The 17,997-nt window shown below is 36.8% G+C and overlaps 3 protein-coding genes across 3 annotated transcripts; 2 read left to right on the top strand and 1 right to left on the bottom strand.

Moving 5' to 3' along the window:
* Positions 1-883: 883 nt before the first annotated feature.
* On the top strand, positions 884-4,481 carry LOC113284237 (receptor-like protein 7). Its single transcript, XM_026533648.1, has 2 exons — positions 884-3,482; positions 3,543-4,481. Exons 1-2 carry the CDS (start codon positions 1,034-1,036, stop codon positions 4,256-4,258), a joined length of 3,165 nt encoding a protein of 1,054 aa, XP_026389433.1. The 5' UTR covers positions 884-1,033; the 3' UTR covers positions 4,259-4,481.
* Positions 4,482-5,341: 860 nt separating this feature from the next.
* On the top strand, positions 5,342-6,184 carry LOC113280536 (RING-H2 finger protein ATL64-like). The gene has a single exon (XM_026529147.1). It carries the CDS (start codon positions 5,342-5,344, stop codon positions 6,182-6,184), a length of 843 nt encoding a protein of 280 aa, XP_026384932.1.
* A 267-nt stretch (positions 6,185-6,451) lies between these two features.
* Positions 6,452-9,628, bottom strand: LOC113280535 (receptor-like protein 33). Its single transcript, XM_026529146.1, has one exon. The coding sequence runs from the start codon at positions 9,626-9,628 to the stop codon at positions 6,452-6,454; it is 3,177 nt and encodes a 1,058-aa protein (XP_026384931.1).
* Between the last annotated feature and the right edge of the window lie 8,369 nt (positions 9,629-17,997).

Below are 17,997 nucleotides of genomic sequence, written 5' to 3'. Positions count from 1 at the left end.
CGTCCGCATTTAGGTTTAGGTGGGATTTATCATTTCCTAAATATGGGATTTAGATTGTAGGGAGGAGAATAGAGAATTGGAGAATAGGGAGTTGAATAGCACCGCTGCAGAAAATACTCTGCTAACTAATTTAGTTCAAGTGACCGTTTCCACCAAGACCCATATACAGTAAGGTCAAAGTTTCCGCGTACAATAAAAATGTTCCACATTTTGTAATTTGGATGATTTAGACAGGGATTCAACCTAATTGTTTTACATGTACGGGAGTATTATCAGTACTGATTTTGTAGAATTGGGAAGTGGGTCTTGGCGTCCTGCACACCCTTTGGTGGCACAGTAAGATGGCAACATGGAACTAGCGGTCCCCACATTGCAGAGCTCAGGCGGTATTCGTGGCAGTCTTATTTGGAGATTTGCATGTGCAAGGCGTGTAGTCCACCAAGCTTGTACCATTTATGAGAGTGATGAATTCATGTCCCGGTATGTATTGCACAATACACTGTTTAAGTAGTCAAGAATGCATCCTAATGATCTTTTCTGCATGTAAACCTCAAAACTAGCTACTTTTTCGTGGTTACTCTGACTTAAAAGTCAAATGTGCGTCGGCTACCCCACCTTCCGCTACCTCTCTGAGTCACAATTTAGAAACATCTATAATCGGGGTCCATGAGGGACGGTCATACCGTAGAGGTCAGTCGTCTGTAGGCCCCTTGTAGGAAGCACTTCAAGCACCTTAATACTTTCTGAATTCATAACGCCCCAAAGTCTTCATTTCGTTGTGGCTTTTTCTTGACGTGAACTTTCAACTGCTAGTGCTTAGCCCTCTACACCATTAATGTTGTCCCTATGGTTTCTTTTGATCCATCATGAACGAGAACAAACACTGAAATTCACAAAAATCAATGGTTTAGCTAGATGGTGGTGTGTCAATTCATCCTTGACTGAAATCCCTATACCTTCAATTCAGAATTCCTGAACATTTATATATAACTTCTTTCTGGAGGAGAACTAAGTACGCAAGGCATATTGTTCAATGAAAATCGAAAAGTTTTGTTCATCTCCTCCAATGAACTTTCTTCAAGGTGGATGCCTTTTGTTATTCCTTTTCATATTTAGTTTCTCTCACTCTGGCAACAACTTTGTTCAAGGGCAATGCCTGAGTGATCAGAAAGCTCTGCTGCTCCAGTTGAATCACAGTCTTTCTTCAGATTATTTTTTCTTATCAACAAAGCGTATTTCTTGGAGTTGGAACACTGATTGTTGTTCTTGGGGTGGTATTATTTGTGATGGAGCTGGTCATGTTATCAGTTTAGATCTTAGTAATGAAGGCATTAACGGTGGACTACATAATTCTAGCAGCTTATTTAAACTTCAGTACCTAGAGAGATTGAATCTGGCTCACAACATGTTCCGCCAACAATTATATTATTCGGCTGACTATTTCGAGTCTTTTGTTTCTGCATCGATTCCATCTGGGTTAGACCAACTTACAAACTTGAAATATCTGAATCTATCAAGCTCACACTTGTCGGGGCAAATTCCGATAGGCATATCACGTTTGACAAGGTTGGTTTCGCTCGATCTCTCTAGCAGTTTCAATTTTAATGATTATTATTACTACTATGACTTACCGCGGATGGTAATGAGTGACCCAAATCTCGAAACACTTACTCGCAATTTAACAGAATTGAGAGAACTCGTGTTAAATGGAGTAGATATATCTGAACATCGCAGCAAGTGGAGTCAAACCTTGTCCTCTTCGCTCCCTAAACTAGAGGTATTGAGTTTGTCTGATTGTTTTCTTTCAGGGCCTATTGATTCATCTTTCTTACAACTTCAATCACTTAATAAGCTTAACCTCAGCAACAATATGATCTCAAGTGAAATACCAGATTTCCTTGGAGACTTCCCCAGCTTGAATTCCTTAGATCTAAGGAACTGTGATTTGTATGGAAAACTCCCACTAAAACTTTTAAATGTAAAAACTCTTCAAAGTCTGTCTCTAGCAAATAATGGGCGTCTTGGTGGTTCTTTACCAGAATTCCCCATGGATGGGGAGCTTCGGAAGTTGGTGCTGTCAGACACAAGCTTCACAGGCGAATTACCAAACTCTATTGGTTCTCTTCGATTTTTATCTTATATAGATCTCCGGAACTCTAGATTTAATGGATCAATCCCCGCTTCATTTTCAAAGCTAAACCAACTTCAATATCTAGACATATCATCCAACAGTTTCACTGGTTTGATCCCATCATTCGGCCGATCAGAGAGCCTCATAAAAGTAGACCTTTCTGATAATCGTTTAGCAGGTCCAATTCTTTCTCATTGGAGTATGCTTCCGAAGCTAGTTAGCTTGAACTTGAAAAATAACTCATTCAATGGAACAATACCATCGAAATATTTTACTCTTCCATCACTGCAGAAGTTAGACCTCGCCATGAATCATTTTACTGGCCGCCTTGGTGAATTTTCCATTGTATCTTCATCTTCGTTGGAATGGCTTGATTTGAGTGATAATGAACTTCAAGGTCCTATTCCAGCATCAATATTCCAACTTTCTGAGTTGCTAGTTCTCATACTTGATTCAAATGAATTTTGTGGCACAATAAGTCTAAGTATGGTCTTCCATAAGATGAGAAATCTCTCGAGTCTCAGCCTTTCAGGTAACAAACTGTCGATCCGTACTACTGGTGCTAATTTTGCATTGTCTCCTCAACTTGACAGTTTGGGATTGAGTTCTTGTAACTTAACCAAATTCCCCGTCTTTTTGAATAATCAATCTAGGATGAATTTTCTTGATCTTTCCAACAATAATATCCATGGAAAAATACCCAACTGGATTTGGAAGATCGGCAATGGGAACCTTTATCACTTAAATCTTTCTCACAACTTTTTTGAAGATCCTGACCAACTCTTACCCATCGATAGTTTTCATTCTCTGCGTTTGCTAGACCTCCACTCCAACATGCTTCAAGGGAAAAATATAATCTTACCGTTAAATGTCGACTTCTTGGATTACTCACTAAACAACTTTACCTCTATGGTTACAAATCTTTTTCCTTCCCAGTCATCCATTGTATCTTTATCTCTAGCAAGAAATCAACTTAGTGGAGTAATTCCTATGTCAATATGTAAAGTTGGTGCGCTTTCTTTTCTTGATCTATCACACAACAACTTGAGTGGACCTATACCTCCTTGTATATGGTTGATCGAAGTTTTACTTCTACGAGGAAACAACTTTCAAGAAAACATACCCCAGACACTATTTGTAGATTATTGTGGTCTAAAGACACTTGATCTTAATGGAAACAGATTTGAAGGGCATCTACCAAAATCTCTAGCAAATTGTACAATACTAGAGGTTTTAGATTTGGGAAATAATCAATTTACTGGTGGTTTCCCATCCTCGTTAGGGAATATGTCGCATTTGCGTGTTCTTGTGCTACGGTCCAACAAATTTTATGGTCCCTGGGGAAATCAAGGTACTAAGTGCAACTTGCCAAAATTGCAAATTATTGACTTATCCTCTAATAAGTTTTCAGGTTTTATATCCAAGGAATGCTTTTCAAGTTGGAAGGCCATGATGGTAAGAGTAGAAGCAGCAAAATGGATCCAAGACGATAAGCTATTAATTTCTGAAAGTAACGGCAGTTATAGCTACCAACCAGCAGTGGAAGTTACCAGCAAAGGGGTAGACATGGAAGTAGTAAAGATCCTTAACATTTTTACAAGCATTGATTTCTCAAATAATGTATTTGAAGGGGAGATACCAGAGGCCATTGGAAATCTCACGTCACTTTACATTCTTAATTTCTCAAGAAACGCCCTCACAGGCCCAATCCCATCGACTTTCGGGAATCTTATACATCTCGAGTCATTAGACCTCTCGAAGAACATACTAAGTGGAGAGATTCCCTCCCAATTAGCAAGCTTATCATTCCTCTCCGTCGTGAACTTCTCTTTCAACAAACTCGTGGGAAAAATCCCATCTGGAAATCAATTTCAAACTTTCACTGCAAATTCCTTTGAAGGAAATGATGGGTTATGCGGAGCTCCCTTGTCCAAAGAATGCAGCTACATTTCTAAGTTGCCGCAAAATGGTTCAAGTTCTAACGACGAATTTGATTGGGTATTACTTGTAGTTACGTTTTTGGGATTCCTAGTCGGTGCAAGCATTGTTATTGGACCTCAATATGTTTGGAAAAGAGGGAGAGAATGGGCTAACGAGCTTATGAACAAAATCCTTCGCATTAGTTGATACGATGCAACGGGAAAAACAGGCTCTGGTGGTGAAGGTCTCCATATAGAATGAAATGTCTTAGCAAACATTGATATATATTGCTCGTATTATCGTTTTCTCGAATTTCAAACAATTACTATCACACTTGTGAAAGCAGAGAATTTATGACTTCGACTTTCATATTTGAATAGCTTCAAGTGCAAAGTACTTGCCAATTTTACCGTATAAGAAGTTGAGTTGTGCTATGAATAAAAATAACAAGTGTTATTAAACTTATCGTATAAAATCATTCAACAGTACAAATGTACAATAGAAAAATTTAGTGCTTCAACACCCTTCTTCAAGTTGAAGCAACTAGAAAAGTCTGTCTTCCAAGCCCCGATGCAGAGAGAGAGAGAGTAAGAATGGGAAGGTAAAAAGGTGGGGTTGTCCATACTCCATGTACGCTTCGTTCATTGATAAATCTACCCAATCCGTACAAAAATCACTTCTAATTTGCTTTTTAGATTTATTACGTGGTCACCATAGAGCTTGTTCAGCTGTTTCTACCAAAGTGGTAAAGTTCACCAGGATTGAATGTGCCAGGGATAAAATATACTAGTTCCCACTGGATGGGGGCGATGTGAAGTCAAGTGGGATTCGTCTAAAATTTTGCACATATGCCCATGTCACTGCAACAAACAAAATGACCAGTACGGATTTCTAGTAGACTCGCCAAAAACAACCTGAATATTACCCGTCCGGTAAGTATCTGATGATAAACAATATGTTCAAATACAAGTCAAGGCGATGTTTGCAAGTAGTAGTGGAGTACAACGCAACCTAATGAAGGTTGTAAAAGCGTAGGGAAAAGGGGATAACATTATCAAGCTTTACACGCAATATGGACATATATGCACCTGAAAACCCCGTAATTCAATCCTTCATCCACGACTTTATTTTTACGTCTTACATTTTCCAATAACCCAATTAATTTTTCTTTTTCTCAATCTTACCAAAAGTCTTCTCTTCTTCTTAGATTGCATCATTTTTAGTAGAATCAGCCCTCTACTTCATCACTTATAATAAGTAAGCTCATATACTATATCATCATCAAACAGTATGTCTAGTGACTCTACTCCATTTCCATTTCATGAATCCATGGATCATCGGCACCATGGGAATCTAGCCGATATTATCAATTCTTACGACGGGAAAGTAATACTTGTTGGCATTATGACGTTACTCGTCGTGATTTCATTTGTGTTACTACTCCATGCGTACGCAAAATGGGTGATTAGTCAAGCTCGTGAAAGAAGAAGAGAAAGAGTGGTCACTATATCGCATATACTGGATCCTACTCTTTTGCATCACCACAATACTACTACACAATTTTACAATGATAATCGTACGGCCGGTTTCCTAAAAGATGGTCTTGATATCTCGACAATAGCTTCTCTCCCACTCTTTGTCTACAAATCCGACGATGTGATTAATGCCAATGGGCCAGTATTGGATGAGTGTGCAATTTGTTTGAGCACATTTGAAGAACACGAAGTAGGAAGGTTGTTACCAGTATGTCAACATTCGTTTCATGTTGAATGTATTGATATGTGGCTTCGATCTCATTCGAGTTGTCCGATTTGTAGATCGCCCGTGAAGCCGGAGAAATCAACACTGGAGACTCATTCACCGTCAAGTCACGAAATTTCGGTCAGTCAAGAGCCGTCTTCAATTGATACGATAGCTAATGAGTTATCATCTCATATTGATGAGGTTGCGAATGGTAACCCTCCTACTCCTCATGAAGTTTTGGTTGAAATCCAAATGCCATCACCACCATTGCCGCCACTTCCACCACCATCACCACCACATTCAGTTAGAAAATCTTTCAAGAGAATGCTGAGCGTGAAATTTGATAGACTAGATCAACAAAAAGTGTTCCCATCATCATCCTCTAGCTAGTGTACGGTTTTAGCTCAGTGAATGTTGGTCACATTATGGGCTCGGTAACAAATATTTTTGAGCTGAATCAATACAATGAATAAATTGTTTTAATTAGGTCTGAGTCGTCTAGTAAGATTGGGATAAATCATACGAGTCAAATGCGGCCTCTGGCTCTGATGGACAGAAAGCAAACAAAATTTTTATGCAAACTCAGTTTCTGATTTCAATTTCATTTGTAGCTTACTAATTTCATTGCATCTTTACATATTACAAGTTTACAACTTCTCAAGTGATGTTGAGGAATTTGTTCAGATGTTCATTAGCCCATTCTCTTCCTTTCTTCCAGAAAAATTGAGGTCCAATAATCATGCCTGCACCCACTAGAAATCCCATGAAGCTCACCATCAGTAACACCCAATCAAATTCATGTAACTCATTGTCAGGTTTCCAACCATTTTGTGGGGAAGACTCAGTGATAGTGCAGCTGTTAGATATAGGTGCCCCACATAATCCATCATTTCCTTCAAAAGAATTCACTTCGAAAGTTTGAAATTGACTGCCTGATGGAATCTTTCCCTCAAGTTGGTTAAAAGAGAGATTTAAGACCGAAAGGAAAGTCAATTCTGTTAATTGCAGTGGGATCTCTCCAGTAAGTTTATTCTGGGAAAGGTCTAACGACTCAAGTCGCCCAAGATTACCGATACTTGATGGGACGGTACCACTAAAAGCATTTCTTGACAAATTTAAAGCATATAGAGAGCTAAGATTTCCAATCACTCTAGGTATCTCTCCTTCGAATTCATTATTTGAGAAGTCGATAAATGCGAAAGTGGTAAAAAACTTCACCAGTTCTATATCTAGCACTTTGCTTGTAACGGTCACCTTGTTTTGGTAATACAAACGACTCAGCTCTAAGAACTTAAATCCTAGTATCTGGTGATTTGATTGTGTTTCATCTACATTCACCATCATCCCAGTCCAACTGAAGAAGCATTTGCTGCAAAGAGTGCCCGTAAACTTATTGAAAGATATGTCCACTATCTGCAGTTTTTGGAATCCTAGACCAGTTGTATTCCCTAGGGGACCATGGAATCTGTTGGACCGTAACACAAGAACCCGCAAGTTGGACATAGATCCCAACCAGGAAGGGAAATCACCGGTTAATTGGTTATTACCAAGGTCTAAGACCTCTAGCATTGCACAGTTGACAAGCGATCTTGGCAGCTGGCCTTCAAACTGGTTTCCATTGAGATCGAGTGTCTCTAGTGTACAACTTTCTGGAAATATCTCTGGTATAATTCCATCGAAATTGTTTCCTCTTAGATTTAGAACTGCAAGACTGGGAATGAACCCAACTAGACAGGAGGGTATTTCTCCACTCAAGTTATTATGAGATAGATCAAGAACTTGAAGATAACCAGCTTGACATATAGACTGAGGTATTTCTCCAATAAGTTGATTATTTGATAGAGATAAGTACAAAGTGAACGATGTGTAAGAAGATATATTTTGGATGATGGTGGTAAAGTTGTTCAATGAGTAATCCAAAATGATGGCAGATGATGGTAAGATTGGATTCTTCCCTTGAAGACGGTTGGAGCGAAGGTCAAGGATAGACAAAGAATTAAAACTATTAGGAGGTAAGGGCAGTTGAGGATCCTCCAAGAAATTATATGAAAGATTTAAATAACCAAGATATCCTTCGCCGATCAAATGAATCCAGTTCGGTATCTTCCCTTTCATTTGATTCTCGGAGAGATCCAGATAGTTCAGTCTAGATTGGTTACTCAAGAAAGCAGGGAATACACTGAGGTTACAAGAACGCAACATCAATAAACGAATTTGAGGAAACAATGTAAAATTATCACTAATAAAAGTGATCGACAATTTGTTACCTGAAAGATCAAGACTTGAAAGATTCTTGAACTTGTGGAAAAAAGTTTCAAGACTTAAAGTGCCATTGAAGTTATTTGAAGAAAGTGTGAGAATTTTTATTCTAGAGAGATCGAAAATTGACATTGGAATAGGTCCTTGCAGCTTATTCATACTAATATCAAGATACTCCAGCGAAGAAGAAGATCCACTGGGAAACTCGTCCAGACCACCAGTGAACTGATTCATCGTAAGTTCTAGCTTCTGCAGTGAAGGCAGAGTAAACAAAGCACTTGGGATTGTCCCATTGAACGAATTGTTCTTCAAATTCAGATTAACTAGTTTCGGGAGTTTGTTCCATTCAGGAGGAATTGGACCTGTAAATTGATTATACGAAAGGTTTATATCTGTGAGACTCGTAGGCCAATTGATTGACGGGATAACTCCAGTGAAACCGTTCATTGAAAGGTATAGAAATTGGAGTTGGTTAAGGTTTGAAATTGAAGTGGGAATTAAACCATTAAAGCTACAGTTATCAAGCTCTAAGCGGGATAAGAGTGTGAGATTGCCAATAGAATGTGGTAGTTCGCCTGCGAAGCTTGTATCCGATAGCACTAAGTCTTGTAGCAATTTATCCTCCGAAAATTCTGGCAAAGTACCTCGAAGGAGCTTATTATCTGACACTTGTAAGCTTCGAAGTGTTCGTAACTGAAAGACACTGTCTGGGAATTTTCCATACAACCCGCAACCATTAAGATGCAAGGAAGTCAAGTTACGGAATTCACTAAAGAACTCCGGTACTTTAGCAGAAATATTATTGCGGTCAAGTCGAAGGTCATAGAGGGATCGAAGCCGTAAAACAGATTTATCAAAAGGCCCTGAAAGATAACAGTTTGACAAACTCAACACTTGTAATTTATGACCGTTAGAACTCGATACTGCTTTGCACCACTTGCTACCGTGTGCTGATATGTTCACACCATCTAACCAAAGTACTTTAATTTCTTTCAAATTACGAATGAGTGTACCAAGGTCAGGATTTTTCAATGTTAATGAATTACTAACAGGTAGAAAAGTAGATAGATCAAGTGTTACCAACCTTATCATACGCGAAAGCTCAACTGGAATCTGCCCACTGAAACCCGAGCTTGATAGATTAAGGTAAGTTAAGTTGATGAGTCTGCCGAAGCCGGGCGGAATTGGTGTCAAAATGAAGTTATTGAAAGCCAAGTTCAAGCTCTCAAGATATTGTAACTTGAACAAGCTACTGGTGCTATTTAGTTCACTGTGAATGAATTCATTACTCAGGTCTAAACTGGTAACATGACCACTTCTATCACAACCAACGCCACTCCAAAATTTACAACAATCAGTATTCGAACGCCAAGAACTGCGCTTCGATGAAAACTTTATGATAGACGGCAATATATGAGAGGAAGAAATAAGACTTTTATTCAACTGGATTAATAAAGTCTTCTGATGATTCAAACATTGCCCATGAACCCAAATATTGCTGCTATTCAATTCCAATACAGTTAAGAAGAAGAAAACAAGAAAGAAAAACCTTGTAGTAAAGCTTAACAATCTCATTGAATTTGGTGATATTTGTTATGATCAGATAATATTTCTAGGAAGTTGACAAATGAAGAAATGTTGATAATGGTGGGTGAAATTTAAGAGATTGAATTCCATAAAAATGAAAATGTTTGATTTTGTAATCAACCAAATTAGTGCATTAAGAAGAAGATGAAAAAAGGATTGAGAGAGATTTCGTGATTGTGATGCTGATTATGGCGAACAAGAAGAAGAAAAATGAAGAGTCAAAGTAAACTTTGTGTTGAATCAAACCACCACCACTAGGTGGGACTATTGGTCTCTGATTAATCAATATCTTTAGTACATTTTCTTTATTGTCAACAGTACTTAACTTGTATCTTTAAATCGGAGTCAATCCATGAAAGAGTGGAAAAGCATTTTTCAACCTAGGGTATCACTTGCAAGTGATGAAATTATGTCGGTAGCATCAGCAATAATAGATCATGAAGTGTACAGAAGAAGGACAAGGAGCATTAAAGAAAATTCACCACCATTAGAATGGCATAATGTACCAGCTGTTATTAAAACCTCAGTTGTTCGAGATCTTAATGTCGATGTTAACATACCACCTTCTTTGAAAGTTTACTTTGATTCTTCGTTCTTCTTCTTCACTATTAATACTTTGGATCAAGAGAAAACGCGTGCCTTTATTTTTGTTGGCTGCTCTTTTCGGGTTCTAAGAATACAGTAGAACCCCTATAAATTAATTCGCGATAAATTAATAAATTTCACCGGTCCAGTCCGGACCAACGTGCTAGATTAATAATTCGTTAAATTTATAAAATAATAAATTTTTTGAACTTTCTATAAGTCCCTTCCAACATATAAATTAATAACTCTCCAATTTAAATAAATTTAGTTTTATATTTATGCTAATTTGGTAAAGAGTGATTCAGTTGTAACTTGGTTTTTCTTAAAATTGATGTCATATTAAATTTTATCTTGGATTTTTCTCAACATTAGAAGAGTTTTTGGTGTTGTCGTTTCCGACGTAATAAAAACCTATTCAGTATCTTCGCAGCTTTAATAGCTTTTTCACAAGAAGATGACTTTCACTAACTTCCACTAAAGATTAGTATCTAAGAAATTAGTATCCATCAATGGTACCCACAATAATTTGCATGACGAATAAGGTGTATTGGTTCGTTTTGTTGATTTTTTTTATAAAAATGCTTTGATAAATGATAAATTAATAATTATTAATTTATGCGATTATTTAATATCGCGATAAATTGATAATTCTTGCCGGTCCCGACGCTAGTGGGTCAGTTAGACTGTTCGTAGATATTAAGATGTCGAGCGGTTATGGTCCCACTAACCTTTACACGTGCCGATCCACAATATGGAGTTAGTGTTCCACACCGGTAACTCAGAAATAAAGCAAGGCTCACGGTGGAATTAGTTATGTAGTTGAACCCCTTACCCTTACCTCAGGTAGAGTAAGTTGTAACTGTACAACTTACTCCAAGATGGAGCTAGTTCCCAACTAAGTTGTAACCGTACACAGTATGGGATTTATAGGGTAACTAAGTTGTAACGCATAAAGATTTGTTCCAGAAAGTAGGATACAGCTTCTTTTTCTTTTCTTTTTTGAAGCAAGGAAAGAATTTATTAAAAAATAACTCATGACAAAATATGAGGAGTCTACAGAAATTTGATGAGAAATTGCAGGAGGGGATGAACAACCTCAGGGAAAAGAAATTTTATCAGTTCTAGCCATTTTAGCTAGAATGTCAGCTATTTTATTTCTTTGTTTTGGTACACAGAAGAGTTTCCAAGAACTAAAAACTGAAAACAAATGCTTAATGTCCAGGATAGTGTAATGTAATCTCCAATCGATGGCGCTATTATCGTTGTTGACAGCATCAGCAACAACCTTGGCATCCATCTCAAAGTGAACTTTCTCTAGCTTTAATTCTTTAGCCCATTACACAGGTACCACAGACCCATATACTCAGCCTGTTCTGCGCTCCTGACTTCATTCAAGTGGATGCACTTTACTGCCTGTTGTGCACCTGCAAAATTCCTTATGATTAGACCAATATCTCCTGAAAGATTATTTGAATCAAAAGAGCCATCCCAATTTAAAGTTAGAAAGTTAAGAGGATGAGGAATCCAATGAGCATTCTGACAGTTCACTTTCTATGGAGACCGAAAGATATTATCTAGCATGCTTGAGTGTTCTTCAATACACATCTTGCATTTTTGGATAATAGTTTCAAGGCTAAAATTACTGTGCTGAAAAACTTTATCGCATCTTTCAGTCCATAAACTCCATGCAATGATAGCTCTCTTAACTATTTCCTACTCAGTAATAGCACCACTATGTAAGCTATCAAACCAGCTGCAAATCCATTCATACAAAGAGCCAACATTGTTAGTTGTCCAGCCAATGACAGAGAACCACACTACTCTTGAGAAGTTGCAGGTCATTATGAGATGGGAGGCATTTTTAGGTTGAATATTGCACAGGGGATACAGTTTTCTACAAAATGATCACTGGTCTGTCAGTTGATAACAAACACTATTTATATACATTCTTCAGATGAGAATGTCAAACACATGTCCTTCCTATCTTTCATAATCAAGCTCTTGTTTGTTGGACCGTACATGTGTACATATGAATCCTTTATGAGTTCTCATTTTATAAAAGAGAACTTAATATCACTAAAATAGTGACACCAAGTAAACAAAAGTTACATGGATGAGTGCATCATTGCATTCTAATTACATAACAAAGTAGACAAATCAAAACCAGAGAACAAAACAGTTTTCATGCCCCAATTAAACAAACTTTTGATATCCGTTATCATTTGGTTCAAATCCTTGTTGCTATTATTATAGACCCTAGCATTTCTTTCTTTCCAAACACACCACCAGACGGCGAAAGGTAAAATACTCCAGATTTTCTTTTTCCTGCGTTTCGCTTTATTTCTGCTTTTATCACCCCATTCCCATAAATTTTATCTAACATTTTTGGCTAAGACCCAATTGATCCCAAAGATATTAAAAAAGTAGGACCATATAGCAAACACAAGCTTACAGTGTACAAAAATTTTGATCATTCGTCTCCAAAAAATCACCACAGAAAACACAATTCGGATCTTGAATCATACATGTGTTGTATAGCATATCGAGAGTTGGAGCACCGTTTAAGCACAACGTCCAAACCATAAAAGAAACCTTTAAAGGCACCTTTGAATTCCATAACTATTTTTCCGGGAAAGCTAATAAACCAACAGTTTCTAGCACCTCATAAGCATTAGCCATATAAAAATCATCCCCATATCTCCACTGCCAGGTATCTTCATCTGAAAAACGCGAAGGATCACCAATAATTTGTAGAAAATTAGCTACCTACAACATTTCTTGTTCGTTTAGATGCCTAGAAAAATTCAAATTCCAAACACCCTCGTGAGAAATCAAGTCGCCTACCATAGCCTTCTTCTGTTTAGTGAGGTGATAGAGATTCAGGAAGAGCTGCTTGAGCGGATATCCACCAGACCACGTATGCAAAGGCCAGAACCAAGAGTTAAAACAGTACATGATTTCACAAAATCTCTTGTCTTCAAAATTTTAGACCATAAACTACGACAAACTGAAAATTTTCAAAGAGCAGGTAGAAAGTCTTCTTAAGAACCTCCAAATTTTGATTTATAATCCTTCTCCATAAAGAAAAATTCTCAACACCATGTCTCCATATCCATTTCGCATGCAAGTCTTTGTTGACCAGCTGAAGTTTCTTAATAACAACACCCCCTCTAGCTTTTGGTAGATTAACTCTAGACCATTTTACCCAAATTCTTTTCTTGTTAGAGTTACTTGAACCCAAAAAAAAAATTCTCATAATTTTCTCGCTCTTTAGCCACAGTTGCTGGCATTTGGAACATGGATAAATAATAAATAGGCCGTCTAGAGCACACTCTGAATTATAATAAGTCTCCGCCCTTTATATAGATAGGTTATCTTCCAGCTAGCCAATTTTTGTTGAAATCTCTGAATGATATCATTCCAAATTAGACTACACTTCGATTTAATACCCAAGGGAATACCTAAATAATTCATAGGCAATTGAGACACAGAACAACCAAAAATATATGTACAAGCATTATCATTCTGCAATTGTCCTAAGTCTACCACAGTATTTTTCCTATAGTTTACCTTAAGGCCAGACATAATTTCAAAACCCAATAAAATGTTTATAAGATTCTTAATTTGCGTTTCATTATCACTAAGAAATACAATCAAATTATCGACGAATTGAAGGTGAGTAACTACCGTACCTTGTTGTGCCACAGAGAATCCAGAAGTGAGACCATCAGCAGCTGCTTTTTTGAACATAAGTGATAAAACTTCAGTTACCAGAATGAATAAGAAAGGCGAAATATGATCTCCTTTCCTGATACCTTTCTGACTATTGAACATTTCAGTTGCTTCCCTTTCAATAAGAAAGCAAATCTAGGAGTAGAGATACACCATTTTGTTAGAGCACTGCTCGGTCGAACTCGCATGTGCTGCTATCTCAAGCATGTTTTTCAATGTTACTGATCAAAACTATAAGTCTTGATTTCTAGCTTATTTAGATGTCTCGGATTAGGACATAAATTGTGTAGTTGAGCATTAGACTTCACGGTGTTCATCATTTGAAGACGAAGAATTACTAAGGGGAGCTAGTGGGACTTCATCAACAATCACCTATCATTTGGAAAGTCTATTTCTACTCTATCTCCTATATTGAGACATAAGTCGTATTACGATATAGTTTTCTATTATACACATTTGAGATTTCAAGCTGAGTTTATCTCGCTTACATATTTCTCGAAATATGTGTTCGCAAGCTTTCGCTTCGACCAAGTTCATCTTATATTCTTGAAGAAAGTCGGAATATGATAATGTGAAAATTTTCGAGTAACATCTTACATGGTTTGTGTGATACAATCATTTTGGTGTAGACTTGGAATGTTTCATTATGATTATTTCAATATTTTGAAAATTACTTTGATGCTAATAGTGTGTGAAAACGGCTATTGTCATCCTCTAAGGAAGTTTCAATGATTGAAATAAAGAGTTTAGAATCAAGTAACCATGTTTGGATATAAACATAGTGTGTTCTCACATTTGTGTATAAGTCTAAAATCAGGAACCTGAAGTATGCGTACCCGTACGCGTACTGGCAGTTGCTGGATGTGTGGGCCAGTATGCGTACCCGTACGCATACTGGCGGAACTGTCACGTCCGTGAATTTCTGATGGAGTTTGGAAGTGTGAATTGGTATGCGCACCCGTACACGTACTGGCGTAACCAAACTCGGTCCGGCTACTTAAGTATGCGTACCCGTTTGCGTACTTGAGTTGGTTACTTTCTAAAATCGTTTGTGTACATGAACTTAAACATTTATAAAATAAGGAATGTAATCTTTGCAAACCGTGGCTATAATTTTCATGAATTGATTCGAGTGAATCAAACCGATTTTGCTTCAATTGTGTTCTTGTATACTTCTATGAGAATATAGCAATTGAATGTCTCTTTAACTAGTTTCATTTGAGTCATTTGAACTAGTTGTGGTTAAGATGAATAAGATTGGTATGAGAGTAATCATATGGGTAAATTCGGTTAACTATTATTGAGCCAACATGGTGTACACGTCTGGGTACGGTTACATATACCTAAATGAGGGTACATTTCATTTGTGTGTAACAAGCTAAGTTCGATCTAGTGGTTGAAATATATTAGCTTGGTTGAATCAGGTTTTTCATCTAACAATGAATATTGAATGATTTCTCTCATCTGCAGACAAAATAGAATTAAAATCTCCCCCAATTAACCACGGATCATCAAAAAGAATTCTAATGTCTTTTAATTCTTGCCAAAATTAATTGTAGTATCCTGAATCTGAAGCACCACATACTGTTGTAAAAAACCAGAAAAAATCATCAAATGCATTTCAAAATTTAATGGAAACATAAAACGCCCCCAACAAACTATCTTCCATATGAATAATTCCTTCTTTCAACAAAACAGTTATCCTTCCTGAAGCACCCTCAGAAGGTAAAAAAATATAGTTGCACATGTTATTTCCCCAATAAGATTATCAACTACCAATTCAGTCTTGGACTCCTGCATTGTAACAATAGTTGGATTATTCTTCAAAATAGCATTCCTGATTGCAATTGCTTTTGAATCCTGACCCAATCCCCTTATATTCCATCTCATAATCTTATGATCCATTACAATCTAAAGAATCCCTAGAACTAATTGGTTAAAAGCAGAATCTAAATCCAAATTTTCTGACTCAAAAGAACATTGTACTGTTTCAATTTGAACTTCCTCATTGTGTATAATGGACACCCTTTGGATTTTAAGATGTTCATGGATTCCTCGGCAGAATCTTTCTTTTGGCAGCACGGTCCTTGGGATGGTTGCTGACTGTTCATGCTTCTGGGAGTGGTGTTATTGATACAGGCAAGGGTCAAGGGAATATTATGACAGTAACTAAGCTCAGGTCCATGCGGATGATGGCTCTAAGTCTCGCCAAACAGGAGATTATTAGATGTCACAAACATGCCATTTCAATTAGTTCCCAATAAACAAAATTTTAGGTCGTAGCATGTTTGTTTTCTACTGGCTCGGTGTCTGGATCTGAGTCACTGCATGACTCAAAGTCAGATTGTTTGTTATTTAGTTCGAGTCAGATATGACTCGCGCTCCGACTTGGACTTGTTTGAGTCAGAGAATAAAATGCCTTGATTCATGAGACAAAGCAAAGACTCATAATTTTTGAGTTAACTAGGTCAGTTACGACTCAAAAAACAAACATATTTAAACCGTGTTTGTTCTTTTCCTAGATCTAGCACGTTTGTATCAGACTCACATAGATTTCACTGAAATTACTTGACTCATCTAGATATGACTCAATATTTTTGTTTTTCGAGTTCCATTTTACTCATCTGATTCAAAAATATTTGAGTCAATGGGTTGGTCAAATAAGTCAAGGGTATTTTGTTATCTGACTCAAACGGGTCTAAATCAGGGATTAGGTTTGAGTCAGGTCGCTGGTCAGAATCGACTCGAACTAAAAAATAAACAGTTTGACATCTGACTCTCGTCGGGTCAGGAATATTGGTTCAGATCAACACGCCTAGTTAGGTGCAAATAAACATGTTGCGAGTCCAATTTCGATGAGTTAGGTGCTTTCAGTCATATCCAACAAATCAAATTCAAATTAACAAAAAGAAATTAAAAATAAAATAAACAACAAAAAAACACATGATGTAATGAATCTTAGAATTTTCTTGCACGTTATTAGAGCATCTCCAACAAAGGGTGAACTTTTATTTTTTTAGTGACACATAGGATTTTAGACCCCTATGTGGCATAAATCTATCTCCAAAAATAGGGTCCTACAAATTAGGAGGGACCAATTACTAAATATGAAGGTGTTCAAGAAAGTGTTATCTACACCTCCGGCTCCACCTCCACATCATATTTTTCACTATTTTTTCAAAAAAATTCTCTATTATCGGAGATTGTTTTTTAGATATGAGGTCATATATTTTCTCTATGTGTAGACCTTAGAAGTTGAATGACTAAATAGAAAAGCCACATACAATCTTTTGCACCTTCTGCTGGAGATACTCTTAGGCCTATTTTTATGCATATGCCAAACTCATATATTTGGCATATATGCACCCACTATGGGTATGCCAAAGTTCCAAACTCGTATGCCAATATGCCAGGAATAACATATATGCATCACTAGTCCAGAAGGGGCTCAAAATCACGCATGAAATCTGTTATAAAACATAGTTTATCACGGTTTTCATCCGTTATTAGAATCATTATTTATTTGGTGTGACTTTTTAAAAATGACAAATTGGAGATGCTATTAAATACAACGTCTAAAATTCGTGATTTAAAATCACATACATAATCTGTTATTAAATATCACGTTAATTGTATGTAACATTAAATAATTGTTGATTTATGTCATTTAAGAATCAAGGTTAGTATATGTGAAATATAATAACGGTTGATGCATGCCATTAAAAAAAACACGGTTATTAGGTGTGAAATAAAACAATGGTTCATAACCGTTATAATTGGAAGTATTTTCATTAAAAAAAACTACCAGTTCTAACGAGACTGTTTCGTCATTTTCTGGCTACGGATTCAGATTTTGGAATCTGAATGAAATTAATTCAGAATTATAATTAGTGTACAGATATCCAACTAGATTAAAAAAAGAAAAGGAAATAAACGTTAAATAATTATTTATTATTTATTAAAAGAGAATATAATATTCAAACATAGATTGGCAGACATATCCTAGCAACTCCAAGTTACATCGTGAAAATTAAAAAACT

The sequence above is a fragment of the Papaver somniferum genome, chromosome 5, assembly GCF_003573695.1.
Source record: "Papaver somniferum cultivar HN1 chromosome 5, ASM357369v1, whole genome shotgun sequence".
Classification (NCBI taxonomy): domain Eukaryota; kingdom Viridiplantae; phylum Streptophyta; class Magnoliopsida; order Ranunculales; family Papaveraceae; genus Papaver; species Papaver somniferum.
This window is presented reverse-complemented; position numbering and strand designations above follow the sequence as displayed.

Bases quoted from the DNA above. Each gene is read 5' to 3' on its own strand.
- LOC113280536 (XM_026529147.1), top strand. From the start codon at position 5,342: ATGTCTAGTGACTCTACTCCATTTCCATTTCATGAATCCATGGATCAT.
- LOC113284237 (XM_026533648.1), top strand. From the start codon at position 1,034: ATGAAAATCGAAAAGTTTTGTTCATCTCCTCCAATGAACTTTCTTCAA. The intron at 3,483-3,542 runs GTACTAAGTGCA...ATAAGTTTTCAG, and splicing joins TGGTCCCTGGGGAAATCAAG to GTTTTATATCCAAGGAATGC.
- LOC113280535 (XM_026529146.1), bottom strand. From the start codon at position 9,628: ATGAGATTGTTAAGCTTTACTACAAGGTTTTTCTTTCTTGTTTTCTTC.